Consider the following 15,225-nt stretch of genomic DNA (forward strand, 5'->3'; position numbering starts at 1 on the left):
AAAGGGTCAGACCCTGCACACAATACCTCATGAGCAGCCAAGCCCAAACACCAACCAGCCCTGTTATGAATCATCTTTGGCCCATTGGTCGGAAGACTTGGTCAAAGGCCGGACCGTCCATCCAACCCTCCATGAGCAGCCAACCCATCTGTGCGAAGAGGGGGTTGGCTGCAGGCCCTGCACCCAACCACCAGCAAGCAGCTGCACAGCAGCTGCACAGCGTAGGTTGTCCTCAATGCCTAACATTTGGTAAAGGGTCTGGACCCAACCCCCTGAGAGTGGTCCGCCTCCACTGTGACAGGCCATTGCATTTCCTTTTCCCTTTAATTTGTATTCACTTTCTGAATAGGGTGGTACTTCCAAGGCACCAGTGGCACACACTTCAGCCCTATGGTACCGCAATATGGTAGAAATTTCCTCAAGGAAGCTTACTTTGTGCTACAGAACCATGGGGCTGAAGCTTGCAGTGGGCTCCTGCAAGAGTACCATAGTACCTCACAAGAGTACTGCCGTTTGAAGAATCAATATATCAAGACACAAGAGCAACCCATACGTCCATGTGAACTGGGTAATAGCTAATCAGCTAAATCACAATCATTCACAAGGAACTCATTTTAAACAATTAATATTATTTTTGCAAATAAATCACTGTTTGGAATGACTTTGCCAAGCTTTACAAGACAAGTACTCAAACAATATGTTTAAATTAATTTACACATTGTAGTATTTAAACTAAGAAAAGTATCCCCAAGAATACATTGTTAACACTCACTTCAGTCTAAGTGGGTGATATTTATTTCTTCGTACAACATTTCTTAATAAAAACACAAAATCACATAACACACATATATTGGTACTATATACACATTTATAAAAATGTAGAAAAGTGACTCAATGTGACCTCTGTGAAGTGACCATAACCAACATGTGATAAAGCAAAAGGTGACTGTATAAAAAGGCAGGTTATTGGAATTATGTCTTTTGGGAATTTCTAATTCAATCTCTATAGGTCTAGAACGAGAGTGTTTCCGGTATTTTCAGGACTATCTTATATTGTTTGTCGACGACTTTTCGATTCCAAAATGGATGTCTGACTCTCTTCAGGACAAGTAGTTTTGGGGGCTGGGGGCACTTAGACTCAAGTCCAGAGCGCCAATATTACTGGTCCTATTAATCATTAATGGTCCTTATTCAATGGATTTGGATGACAAGGATGAACCCTCCAAATGAGCGATATACCTTGAGAGTGGTGGTTGGATTATTTCCACAGTGGTAATTAATTCACCTGTAGGGCAATAGCTAACTGGTCCCAATTGCTCATAGGTATTCCTTTAAGTAGAAGCAGGGACCAAAGATGTTGTCAATAGTGACGCAAGCAGCAAATCCGGTTTCCTACCCTCAAATTCCAGATCCGAGAATCGGAACAGCCGTGGCTCGTCTCCATCAAGTGTCTTGTGACTCACATGGCTCGTCAGTGATGTCATCAATGATGTCATGAGTGATGTCACTGACCATGTCATGAGTGATGTAGTATGTGACGTCATCAGCAGTGCATTGCGTGGGCGTGAGTTATAGTTAGCTCAAATAACTAGAACTGCAGAATGTCTCTGGTTTTGCAAGAGTGAAATGTCCAACTAACTATAACATCCCTGAAACCTGTGGTTTTTCAGTGAATTTCAAAGGTTTTTTAAATGCTAATTTTTAACTATAACATCCCTAAAACCTATGTTTTTTTCAGTGAATAGATATATATATAGATATTTCGAAAACCAATGTCAGAAGACACATGTGCACTCGGGCTCATAGAAATTAATGATATTTATTTCAGCTTACTCCCAGGAATCAAGCTAACACAAATGTGTTTGGGCCACCTTCGTCAATGTTAGTTACCACATTGATTATTCACATTTAAATAAAAAAACTATACTACCAACCCAACACATTTTATGTTTTCCAAATGAATTTACTATATGCCATTTAAATGTGTTGAGTTGGTAGTATGGTACAGGTTAAGATGGCCGACACAGAATAACCAACAGCAAAGTACCCTTTTTTATTTCTATAATGAAATTCTGCTGACGAATGAAATGCTTTCTTATTTAAATGTGAATAATCAATGTGGTAACTAACATTGACGAAGGCCAGGTGGCCGAAACACATTTGTGTTAGCTTGATTCGTTGGAGTAAGCTGGAATAAATATAATTAACTTCTATGAGCCCAAGTGTGCAGCTTTGTATGTCTTCTGACATTTGTTTTCGAAGGATATTTCACAGAGCCGCCTCCGCGAGATGCTGCACCCGTGCTGTTGAGAGCGGCGATCTGCAGGCGGTCAACGTTGTTGGATATATATATATATATATATATATATATAAGTCAAAAGTCATGTGATCAAGACTGTGGAAACATAATCGAAACTCGTCATGCTGGGCACTTGCCATTACATTGTTTAATGCTGAAACTTTCTTCTGCAATAAAGCACTGCAATTTGAAACATCACGCTGTGGTCCATACCTGATTTTCACCGTGGCTATGGTGATCCAGGATTGTTGTTCTTATATATATATATATATATATATATATATATATATATTATCCACCACTCTTTCACTGGGAAAATTCAGGTACGGACCACACGAATGGTGTATAGTTGAAGATATGCCACAGTGCTTTATTACATTTGATGGCACAGAAATAAATCCACGCTTGTGCCTGTCATGATGCGTTTCGACCGCAGGGACGCGGTCTTGATCACATGACACGCTGCAAATGTATTGAGATTTAAATAATGTAACAACACCAACCCGTGCACGGAACAAAGTAGCAATGATAATGGAAATAAACAACAGACTACTAGGTCATACGAAGGAACAGCCATGAAATAAATATTCTAGGTCGCATGTAAAAAACCCTTATTACAGATCTTAAATTATGACAGGGGCCAGCGTCAACATATCACAGTATAAATACTAAATAGATATATATATAGGGATTTTGACATGACTACAGCCCGAACCACTGGACAGAATTACTCCATATTTAGCAGAAAGGTGGCTCTTGGTCCAGAAAGAGTGTCTTTTGTTATTTGGTGTAAATCTGTTATTACGAAAGAAAAGGGGTCAGGATAGGCATACCCTGAAGCCCTAGCCCTGGTCCTGGGGTCTCCTGGAACCTCGCCAAGGCAGAATAGCATTTTTCTTTAAACAATTGCTGCAAAATTATGACAGAGCTGAGAATTCACAGCAAAAAACAAAAATAAACATGCATGGTCTCCCATGCTTGGTTACAGTATAGCCCTCATGTGGGCTAGGTCCCTGGGGACAATCACCTCCCTGGGGCTTTATATAATTTATTGAAGGGGGGCTGCCCAGTTTCCCTCCATCTCTTTTGCAACCCAGGGACCACCACCTCTCCTGGGATTGTAATGTGATATGGAGGGAGGCCATGTGGACCCCCTCCTGTGGCTCTTTAGAGTCCAGGGGACCACCACCTCTCTGGGGCTTAAAAACTATAGTTGCCCGGGGGCCACAGGGATCTCCCAGATCCCGGGGACCACCACCTCCCCTGGGCCAGCGATTAAATCAGATGTGGGAGAAGGGGTTTGCAGTCTCCCTCCTGCACCATATACGGCCCTGGATAAAGCCACCACCCAGGGTCTGGCCCTGAATATGAAGGAGGGGAGCCACGCGATCCCCCTCCTGGAGCCATTATTGGCCCTGGGGACCACACCCCCAAGACCTGCTCCTGCTATCTCCAGAGGTGCACACCCTCGGGAGATAGCAATTTGCTCTCGCTTGGTGGAAGCTGTGACTGCTCCCACCAAGCAAGAGCAAACACTAACTCCACTTCCAGCAAGCACCAGCTGTTTAACTGCTCTCGCTAGCTGGGAGCAGAGTTTTCATCTGTTTCCCTGCCCGCTGTCATGCGGGCAGGAAAACAGATGAAAGATTGCTCCTGCATGCAACGAGGTGCATATTTAGCAGCTCCCTGTGTGTGGGGGCAGTGGCAGCTCTCACAGGAGGGAAAGAGACAGCAGGGACTATGGGGGCAGTGAGGCTCCCCCCATGGTCCCCATCATGGCACACTGGGTGCCCTGGGTGGGCTCAGATTCACCCAGGAAGTCATGGCCATGGCCTGGGGCATGGGCTTCCCGTGGCCAAAATCAGTCCAGGGAGGGGGGCTCGCAGCCCCTCTCCCCCAATGAATTATGCCTGGGCCTCAGGGGAGGGGATCCCCTGGGCCGAAATCAACCTTGGGAGGAGGCTGCACGACCCCCATCCCAAAGTGACCAAAAGGCAAACAGAGGGCAGAAAACACTCAGAAAAAGCAAAACAGGGCAGAAGAGGGCAAAACAGAGGTCAGAAAAACAAGCAGAAAATCGAAACAGAGTACAGAAAAACAAGCAGAAAAGGCAAAATAGAGGACAGAAAAACAAGTAGAATATGAAAAACAGCACAAAAACTACCAGACAAAGCAAAACAGAGCAGGGGAGGGCAAAACAGAGGTCAGAAAAATGAGCAGAAAATTGAAAGAGAGTGCAGAAAACAAGCAGAAAAGGCAAATAGAGGACAGAAAAACTAGCAAAAAAGGCAAAAGAGTTACGGCCTGACGTCTGCGTAGAGAGGCACTGGTCCGGGCGGAAGCTATTGTTCTGGAGTTGGAGACACGTGGCAGGGAAGAGGCAGGGCGATTGGCTCAACATCAGCTACTTCTGGAGCATCAGGAATATTCTCGTATTCTTCTGGATGAGGCTCACCAGGCCTGGCTGGCTACCCGTAGTGGGATTTACCAGTGGGGCGACAAATCTAGTAAAATGTTACATCGGCTGTGCCAGGAGTCGCTTCGCCCCCAGGCTCTCCCGGGTATCGTAGGGTCAGATGGGCTACCGTTATCTGGCGCTTTGGATATTGCATGCAGCTTTGCGGAATATGATGCTCAGTTATATACCCCCACGGAGTGCCTCCAGGCGGAAGTGATTGATCGTTTTTTAGACGATCTTCCACCGAAGGCTCTTCCAAATGAGCTACGGGAGAGACTGGAGGACCCGCTTACTGATGAGGAGCTGGGGGTGGCCCACGGGGAGCTGAACTTAAATAAATACTTTCGCCAGCTGGGGCCCCACTACCGCAGGGTGGTGGAGGAGGTCCGAGACAGGGGATGTCTGCCAAGTGACTGGAGGCACGCCAAAATAGTGGCCTTCCACAAGCCCGGTAGACCGCCGGAACATCACGCCTCATATCGCCCTATCTCTCTCTTGAATGTGGAGGCTAAGATACTAGCCAAGGCATTGGCGAACCGCCTCCGCCCTCATATAGCTCTACTTGTGCACCCGGACCAGGCTGGGTTCATGCCGCAGCGTGCCACCCGCGGGCTCATGTGGCGGTTGCGACGGTCCAGGGATTGGGGGAGAGGGCAGCGCTTCTGTTGGCAGATATGGACAGGGCCTTTGACTCCCTGAGCTGGGTCTATTTATTTGCGCTTCTGCGACGGCTGAGTTTTGGTCCGCGTTTCTTGTCCTATTTAACCTTGTTGTACACAGATTTGACGGCCTCAGTGCGGGTGGCGGGTTTCGCTTCTTCGGGCTTTTCAATTGGGTGGGGCACCAGGCAGGGGTGTCCACTCTCCCCGTATCTCTTTGCATTAGCAATGGAGCCCCTGGTTGCTTGGGTGCAGATGGACGCTCAGGTGTCTGTCTTTGAGTGGGCACATGGGCTTTCTGATCGCATCGCCCTGTATGTAGACGATGTATTGTTTTTCCTGACCAATCTGGAACGCACGGGCCCCAGATTGATGCGGATCATGCAGACCTTTGGGGAAACCTCGGGTCTGTATATGAACCCTCGAAAGTCCACCCTGTGGGTATTGGGAGAGCGGGGTGAGCTTGGTCATTGGGCATCGTCGGTTCAGGTGGTGCATGGGGGCATGAAATATTTGGGGGTATTTTTGTCAGACTCCCACTACGGCTTGGGAGCGCAATATTGCACCTGTATGGGAGCGTTTGTGTGAGGATATCAAGACCTGGTCCCACATGACCCTGTCTATATACGGCGGTCCACCATTTTTAAGATGGTATCGCTCCCGCGACTATTGTATCAATTGCAAAATCATCCCTACCCAATTCCCCCGCGGTGGTTCCGGCAGATGAATTCTGCCCTAGGTCAGTTTCTTTGGGATGGGGGAGCGGTGAGGGTGGCGGTTCAGATGTGTTTTCTATCTACGTATTGTGGGGGGCTGGCTACGTCCGATATTTGGTCCTATTATGTTGCGTCGCTTCTCCTTGTTTTGAATGAGTGGTGGTATGGGGACAGAGTGGAACCACCCTATGCCATGGAGCGGCGCTGCATGGGGAATCGGTCCCTACATACTCTCCTTTACTCTGCCCCGATGAGGCGTCCCCTGCCATCGGCTACACAGATTGTGTTTCAGCTTCGGATGCAGGCTCTGCGGAGAATGGGCTGGTGGAATAGGCTGACCCGGGAGATCCCACTTTGGCACAATGGCCGTTTCCCGCAGTTGCTGTCTCTCTCCGGGTTTCGTGATTGGGACAACATTGGGATTTCTACCCTGGGGAACGTCATGCGGGGCACGGTTCTAAAATCTTTTCAGGACATCCAGAAGGATTTCCAAATGCCCAAAACCCAATTCTTCAAATATCTACAGTTTAGACACGCGATATCCCCCAGCTTGGAGGGTCTCGATTCTTTGCCAGAGTTTAGCCCCGTAGAGGCAAAGGTATTCATGGGAGACCTCTTAGACCATAAGATCTCTAAAATGTATCAATCTCTGGTTACGCATTGCTCCCCCTCCTTGCAGCATCTGCGTGAGGCATGGGAGGGTGATGTAGGTCAGATGGAGGAAGAGGACTGGACAGAGGCCTTGGCCTCCCCACGTGGGGCGACTATTGCTGTAAGCCTGTGGCTTATTCAATTCAAATATCTTCATAAGGTCTATTTTACCAGGGGTTAGGCTCTGGAGGGCGGGCTTGGTGGCTTCCCCAGTGTGTCTTTGTTGTGGGCTCGAGGAAGGGACCCTGCTACACACTATCTGGCACTGCACAGCACGCGCGATTTTGGATGGTGGTCCTGGCCTGCCTTTCCGAGGTTCTGGGATGGCAGCTTCCTATTTCACCGAAACTTGTCCTCCTTCATGTGATGGAAGGGATCGGGGGAAATATTTATAAGCGCTACCTTATGCTCTTAGGCTTCACCTTAGCAAAGAGAGATATAGCTAGAGCCTGGAAGGCGGTGGTGGCTCCCTTGGTTTCGGTCTGGAAGAGAGGTTTGGACTTCTGCATGGGTCTTGAGATTCCCATCTTTGAAGCTAGGGGGTGCCCCAATAAGCACTATAGTATCTGGAAGCGCTGGGCTGTTTATCGCTGCTTGGAACTGGAACCGCCGCGGGAGGCCCGGACCCAAGATCTGGAGTGATCTGTGGGCCTTTTTGTTGTTGTTGTCTTTATTCTTTCATGGGTTGTCCTTATCTCCATGGCAGGAGCCGACATTTTATCATTGGCCCTTTAAGTAGAGCAGTGGCAGTTTGGTTTAGAGATATGCTTTTCAGGATTGAGGAGACGGTGCATGGGGGGTGGGGAGGGGGGATGTTGGGGGTTCGCAGGGGTTGATTCTATATGTATCGCTTTTCAGATTCTCCTGTCTTAAATGAGTAAAATGGTCAAAGTCGATATCTTTTGTATGGTACATACGGCAGTTGTCTCTGGGATTCAGAGGTCTGTATTATATGTGTTATTTTGACGAATACAAATTTGTTAAAAAAAAAAAAGAAAAGGTAAAAGAGCAGAAGACGGCAGAAAAATTAGCAGCAAAAAGGGCAGAAAAATGAGCAGAAAAGGCAAAACAGAGGGCAGAAAAACGAGTAGGAAATAAGAAACAGAGGGCAGAAAAACGAGCAGGAAAGGTGAAACAGAGGGCAGAAAAACGAGCAGAAAAAGGCAAAACAGAGAGCATAAGAAGCAAAACAGAGCATAAGAGGGCAAAACAGTGGGCAGAAAAACGAGCAGTGAAGGCAAAACAGAGGGCTTAAAAATGAGTAGAAAAGGCAAAACAAAGGAGAAGGGCACAAGCAGAGGTCACTCTGACACTCACACACCCACGCACGACCCACTCAGAGACTCATGCACCTACTAACAGACCCACTCAGATAATAATATACCCACTCATAGACTCATGCACCCACTCAAAGACCCACTCAGATGCTCACGCACCCACTCACAAACACACTTAGACACTAATATACTTACAATCAGAAACCACTCACAGACCCACTCAGAGACTCATGCACCTACTAACAGACCCACTCAGATAATAATATACCCACTCATAGACTCACACACCAACTCTCAGACCCACTGGGTGACTCACGCACCCACTCACAGACCCACTTAGACACTCATGCACTCACTCACAGACTGACTCACACATGGAGGCACAAGCAAACCTACTCAGACACACTGGCACCCAATCACTGACCTACTCAGACAGTCATGCACCCACTCAGACACCCACTCAGAAATTCATGCACCCACTCACGGACCTACTCGGACACTCACATACCCAGTGAGACACTTATATAGCCACTCCCAGACCCACTGAGACATTCACACACCCTCTTACAGACCCACACAGACACTCTCACACCCACTCACAGACCCACTAAGACACTCGTGCACTCACTCGCACACTCACTCAGACACTGATGCACCCACAGACCCACTCAGACACTCACACACCCACTCACACACCCAGTGAGACACTTATGCAGCCACTCCCAGACCCACTCATACATTCACACACCCTCTGACAGACCCACACAGATACTCTCACATCCACTCACAGACCCACTCAGACACTCATTCGCACACACACTCTCAAAGGTTACAGGTTGCAGTTGGGAAATAAAATTAAAAAAACTTATAAATTCACTCAAAAAACTAAAGCTTACAGTGACGTTATAGTTAGGAAATAACATTAAAAACTTCAGAACGTCACTAAAACACCAAAGGTTACAGGGACATTATAGTTAGGTAATATAATTATAAAATCCTTTGAAATTCACTGAATAAACCAAAATTTACAGAGACAACTCTTTAAAATCAGCATGTATACATAAATGCACCCTTTGAATGAAGGCATAACCTATTTGAAATGTATGTCTACAACTGACAATAAATGCGCTCAGTCTCTACCTTTTTTTAAATCAAGTACTGCTTGCAGTTAAAACTTCACTGGAAGCTAAAGTTTGCACCATATAACTTTGAGAAAGCTGAATGAAGCTTATCTCCAGTACTACACTGTTTCTATTTGAGGTGTAGTAGCTTGGATGATGTCATCAGTGATATGATCAGTGATGTCATCAATAGAGATGGGTGAGCAGATTAACAGGGAGAGCCGAGCCAGAGCTGAGCCAAGGGTCTGGCTCGGATCTCAGAGCCCGTCATTGACCCTATCCCTGAAATGAACAATGAAACAAACATCACGTAAAATATGATAAAGTCTTTTCAAAATTAAAAAACTTATATTTCTTTAACATGTGTAAGATTTGAGATTAACACATCACATTATAACACTGCACTGAAAAGTACTTATTAAATGTGATAGCATTTAAACATGTACCATAAGTGAACTAATAGACACGTCAAATATCATGTAAACCCTGTACCTGGCCCAGATTACTATAGAGCAATAGTATAGTTCTATTTCTTCGAACACAATAGGTTTTTGAACAGCTGATATTCTGAACTCACATATTTGTAAGTGCTTTGATACGCAACAATGAAGAAAAATGTGTTGTGGTAAAATACAATATTTGCACTAGATAACACAATTTAAGTGGACTTATCCAGCTTTTCTGGATCCACTTTGTATATATCATCCAGTAAATATGCATCTATTTGTCTTTCTTAATGTTAAGGCTTTGTTTTGACCTCTGTGTATATTTTCTGAAGTTTTAATTTAGCGCGAACTTGGAGCGCTTGACATGACCACCAGTTACATTGTTACATTCATTGTTTATAGACATAGGGAGATTGAGTACAACACTCAAACTAGTGTCTCAGTTCCAAAGCCGACAGCTCTGGCTGTAACGCCACATCTTGGGTAGAGAGAGGGAGGCAATCAGAATTGACACGAAAGCTCAACTTGTAATGGGCTTAAGGTTCCAACAGGACCTCGAGCTGAGCCAGAGCCAGGTTTCAGGCTTGAGCCTAGCTCGAGCTGTCAGTGAATCGCCCACCTCTAGTCATCAATGATGTAATGTGAGATGTTATCAGTTACATCATCAATGGTGACATTTGACATGTCATGTGTTATGTAATATGTCAGGTCATAAGCAGTCTATGGTGGAGGCGCAAGATATACTTAGCTCATTAAAGTATAACTAGTACATGTCAGTGTTTTAGTTTTTAAACGTTCGTTTTTGTACTTTGACCTTAGCAATCATTGTGTGTGTCTGTGTGTGCACATTTGCATGTGTGTGTCAATCTCTATATATTTTTAACAGTAGATAGATAGATAGATAGATAGATAGATAGATAGATAGATAGATAGATAGATAGATAGATAGATAGATAGATTGACCATATTTAAAAGAGTCAGATTTCTGGTGGCCTGTCAACTATGAATCATAGATTTGAGGGAGTTTAGTTAATACAATTATACAATTAAAGGCTCTGAGAGGTGAAGATAAAGAACAAGAGGCAAAAGTAAGTGAGGTAAAGAAATAGTCACAATGATTCCCAAGTATTTGGTAAGTGTGTGTATATCTGTGCGTTGTGACTTCTGGAGTTCACTCTAAATGCTGGGGACAGTTATGAAAAGGTCCAGCACAGCTCAAGTGATTATAAAAACTATTCTTAACCAAGTAATACATTATTGCTTCTTAAATCTCTCTGTTTTATTTTGCAGCCTTCTTGAAAATATGGGGGAATCCTCTACAGACACTGAGTTAGAGCTCGGCAACAGCTATGTCTGCATTCTGGCCTGTCCCTCACCCAAATGAAGTGAAGGACCCGGTGACAAAACACCTTGAAAATCCCACGCTTTATGAATTTGAAATGGATGCATTGTGTATATGTTACTGATTTGCATCTCTGAACTGGTATATGCACTTGTTTGTACACAATATACCACTATGTAAAGAAAAGTATGCCTACCTCTCCTTTTGTAGGTAATCCTGCGTCCTAATAAAATAATCAGCAGTGTATAAATTCGCATGTTGTGGTGTAAGACTTCAATGAAATCTCTTTGTGCATGTCACCAGATTTAGCCTGTCTTACAATAGTGCTACCTTCCTAGCGGTGTTGTGCCAACCAGAAGATGGTGGATGAAAATGTCTGCAATCACAAGACAACATTCGTTCCCATAATGGTAACCATCATAGTCGTATATTACCGAGCTTCGAAAACCGCTATCTGCAAAGCAGACATGTGAAAAAACAAGTTACATATTTTTCAAAGGCAGAATCTCTTGTACCCCAAAGGTAGCTAGAAAGAGCAGCTGATTAACTAACTACACATTGTGTGTTTGTATATTAGGGATTTTGAGGGCAGCTAACCAGGAGGAGGTTTGCCCCCTGAGAAGATTGGAGAGGTGATGCAGTCAGAGACTGTGCCAGGTTCGGGCTATATTTGGGCTTGTTAGGTAGCCCCCTTTGTAAATACCCACAGCCCGTTTGGGCTATAGCTCATCATTTTCTCCAAGGTGACCTGGTGGCTGGTAGGGGGTGTGTTATGGCAGAGCAGGGGGAGGATAAGGTGGCTCAGGCCTTGCGGCTGCTAAACTAGGCAGGGCGAATTGATTTGCTGGTGGCTGGCGCAGAGGCAGGCTCTGGCCATCTGAAGTGCAGGGCCTCGGAGGGAGTGAACGGCCGTGGTGTGAAAATGGTTTTCACCAAGCAGAGCCAAAAGAGAGGCGGTAACATTGAGCTGCTCCCGGGCGCGGCGAGTGGCCCAAAATGCAAGGTCGGAGGTCGCAGGGGCAGGAGTGGTATCTGCCTTAGGACCCCAAGCGTGCCAAGTGACGGTGGTTCCCGCAGAGGCAGCCAGTGGAGGAGCGCAGCCAAAGGCTGCTGCGCTCAACCTGCATGAAGGGAGCAGAATTGTGGTGAGTCAGCAGGGAGTGGGTGGAGCTTAACATGCTGCTCAGGGAGCGAAACCAGAGCAGCAGCAGGACAGAGAGACCAGCATGATTTCGAGGTGGTGGGATCAGGAGGCCTTCATAGCTTATGGAGGTAAGAAGGGATGGGTGGGCAGCGCCCTACATGGCCTTGTGGAACAAGGGGAAAGGTTGGCTGGGCAGGAGGAAGGGGAACAGAAAGGCACGCTAGGGCACAGCTCCTTTGGGGAAGTAAAACCAGGTAGTGGGGATCATTTCTGTCATAATTTCTGTTTTTATTGAAGGCTCTGACTTTTAAAACTTTTAACACTTTACACTATATGAATTTGATGAGGCGAGAGGGAGGAATAAAACCCTGAGTGGGGGGATTTGGCACGAAGACTAGAACTGCCATCTTGTGGAGTGAGCGGTCTAGTTGTCAATCCTGGGATCCTTAAGAAGGGACGCTGTGTGAACGCGCAGCGGAGGCGCGCAGCGGGCGCGCCGCTGGAGCTCCAAAGTTGTGCCTATGGCAAGCCCGTCTGCGCCCGTCAGCATCCTGGAGGCGGCCAGTGCCGGCCATGCTGCCGGTCGGCCCTACGGACTGCGATCCCCACTAAGCTACAGTAGAGCAGAACTGCTTGACATAGGTAAGTGTCCGAACTGCTGCTCCCACTCTATACTTAATAACCCTGATTTAATGTTTCTAACGGAAATGTAGTTTAATGAAAGCTGTAATCCTACTATTACAAGTGGCATTCCCCCAGGCTCCAGGATTATTAGAAAGGATCGGGGCGGCATTGCCATCATTTTTAAAAATACCTTCTCATGCTCCATATTACCCACTGAGGCAGCAGAGGGGGCTGAAGGCCTCAGGTTTCTTTTTGTGTTGTCTCCACATCAATCTGTCACGGGCATACTCATCTATAGGCCCCCTGGCCCGTCTGGAAAGTTTATTGAGTCGATCAGTCACTTCATCTCCCCTATTGCTACCAAATACAAGCACTGTTTGGTACTTGGAGACTTTAATATCCATATAGACAAATTTGGTGAACCGGAGCCTATTAGGCTGCTGGAATCTCTAGATATTTTCAAACTGGCCCCTTACATCCACTTTCCCACCCATGAGTAGGGTCACATCTTAGATCAGATTTTCTCCAATGTTAGAATAGGAATTGATGCACCTCTCCCATTAGTGTTGACTGATCATTTTCTCTTAAGTTTTAGAATCCACAAGGAGTCATGTTGCCCACGCTCCTACGGCAAGCCCCGCCCTAATATTTTAGATCTTTCAACCACATTACTCCAGAGGCTATGAACGCCACTCTTAGGCGGCACCCTATTCCCTGCAGTGACAATCTGGAGACAGACGTGCTTAGCCTTGAGAATTGGCTGGACCACCGTGCCTTGAAGTTGGCCCCCTCACTACACATGCGGCTAAGATTGGCCGTGCCTCTGCCCCTTGGTTTACAGAAGCTCTTAGGAAGAGCAAAAGTGCCTGCAAACGCTTGGAGAGCGTGTGGTGGATTAATCTTAACACTGGGGACAAAGCTAGTTATTAACAGGCCCTGAAAATCATTATAAGAAAATCCGTAGGGAACAAAAGCAATGAAATCTTTAATATTGTGAAAGATTTCGCCTCCCCTAGTATGGTGGAAAGGCCAATTGTCTGGCGGGGCACTTTCACGATAAAATCAGAATTATTTGAAACTCTTTCGAGACTACGCCTTTGGCGAATGAAGTAATCATAGTGCCAGCATCCGCGGCTAACCTGGAAGCAGGCTCTGGCCTCACCCAGTTTCCTCCAATCTCCTTGGAGAAATCACTGGGGATAATGAAAATTCTTAAGTCAGGCTCCCCTACAGATCCCTGCCCAGCCAAGGTACTGTCCTCTATAGTTGGGATTATTAATCCAGCAGTCAACTGGATTTTGAATACTTCTTTGCTAAAAGGGCAGGTTCTGGATAGATGGAAAGATGGCAAATACTTTCTCTACTTAAGAAGCCTGCCGCTGATCCTGGGGTGGCCTCTAACTATAGGCCAATAGCTCTACTGCCCTTCTTTTCCAAAGTTTTGGAAAAATGTGTGAATTCTATTTTTCAGGGAATATGTGGAGGCTAACCATGTATTACATCCTAGAAAGTTGGGTTTCAGAGCTAATTTTAGCACCAAAACTGCCCTAATGGATGTCTCCGAAGATATCAAAGAGACATTGGACAAAGGGGGAAAAGCAGTGTTGATACTGATGGACCTCTCCGCGGCCTTTGACACCGTGCCCCATGAACGGCTCTTACAGAGACTCCATGAGTACGGCATTGGGGGCACGGTGCGCAAGTGTTTTTTGTCCTTTCTTAGTGACCGCCAGCAAACTATTTGGTTCTCCCCCCCTTTGTGGCCCCCATTCCCGCTATGAAGGTAGGGGTTCCACAAGGATCTATTCTGAGCCCGTCACTCTTTAATGTCTAATTGGCTCCCCTCACGCTGCTAGCTGAGGCACATGGTGCTAAAATAGTATCATATGCCCAACTGCTGTTCACCTGCGAGAAGGGAGCTGATTTCAGAGGTGGAGAAATCAATATTTGGCTGACGGAAGTCTTCTCCTGGCTGAATCGGAACCAATCAAAGTGTAACCCAGAGAAATCTGAGATCATTTTCTTTGGCCACCCTCCTTGCGAAGTATGGCACCAGTGGTGGTCGCAAGACAGGTCCCCCTGGTAGCTTCAGTGAGCACTGTAAAGAACTTGGGGATCAAGTTAGATGCCCAACTATCAATGAAGGCCCGGATACAAACTGTGGCCGGCACCTGCTTTGGCCTGCTAAAACTGTTTAAAACCTTTCTTCCCCTGCTGCCGGTTGTGCACAGGAAAACGGTAGTCCAGTCCCTGATTGTGTCAAGGCTTGATTACGTCAACGTCATGTACCATGGCCTACCGGACTACTTATTAAACCCGTCTGCAGGTGGTCCAGAATGCGGAGGCTAGAGCTATTCTCATGGTTGGGGCCAGAGCACGAATGTCTACACAACTGAAGTCCCCGCACTGACTGCCGGTTCGGAAAAGGATTCAATTTAAAGCTGTGGTCCTGGCTTTCAGGGCCTTCCATGACACAGGTGAAATCTAT

General features: G+C 46.3%; 1 protein-coding gene across 23 annotated transcripts in view; it reads left to right on the plus strand.

The window, feature by feature from the left end:
- LOC146861026 (putative methyltransferase DDB_G0268948) overlaps positions 1 to 11,222 on the plus strand; it is a 710,132-nt gene extending 698,910 nt beyond the window's left edge. For all 23 annotated transcript variants that reach the window (XM_085645020.1, XM_085645026.1, XM_085645012.1 and 20 more), the window contains one exon: positions 10,918 to 11,222. In XM_085645020.1, the coding sequence (XP_085501146.1) occupies positions 10,918 to 11,011 (94 nt within the window). In that variant the 3' untranslated portion in view covers positions 11,012 to 11,222. The remainder of the gene's footprint in view (positions 1 to 10,917) is intronic.
- Positions 11,223 to 15,225: the final 4,003 nt, after the last annotated feature.

The sequence above is a fragment of the Triturus cristatus genome, chromosome 3_1 (genome assembly GCF_964204655.1).
Source record: "Triturus cristatus chromosome 3_1, aTriCri1.1, whole genome shotgun sequence".
NCBI classification, from domain to species: Eukaryota; Metazoa; Chordata; class Amphibia; order Caudata; family Salamandridae; genus Triturus; species Triturus cristatus.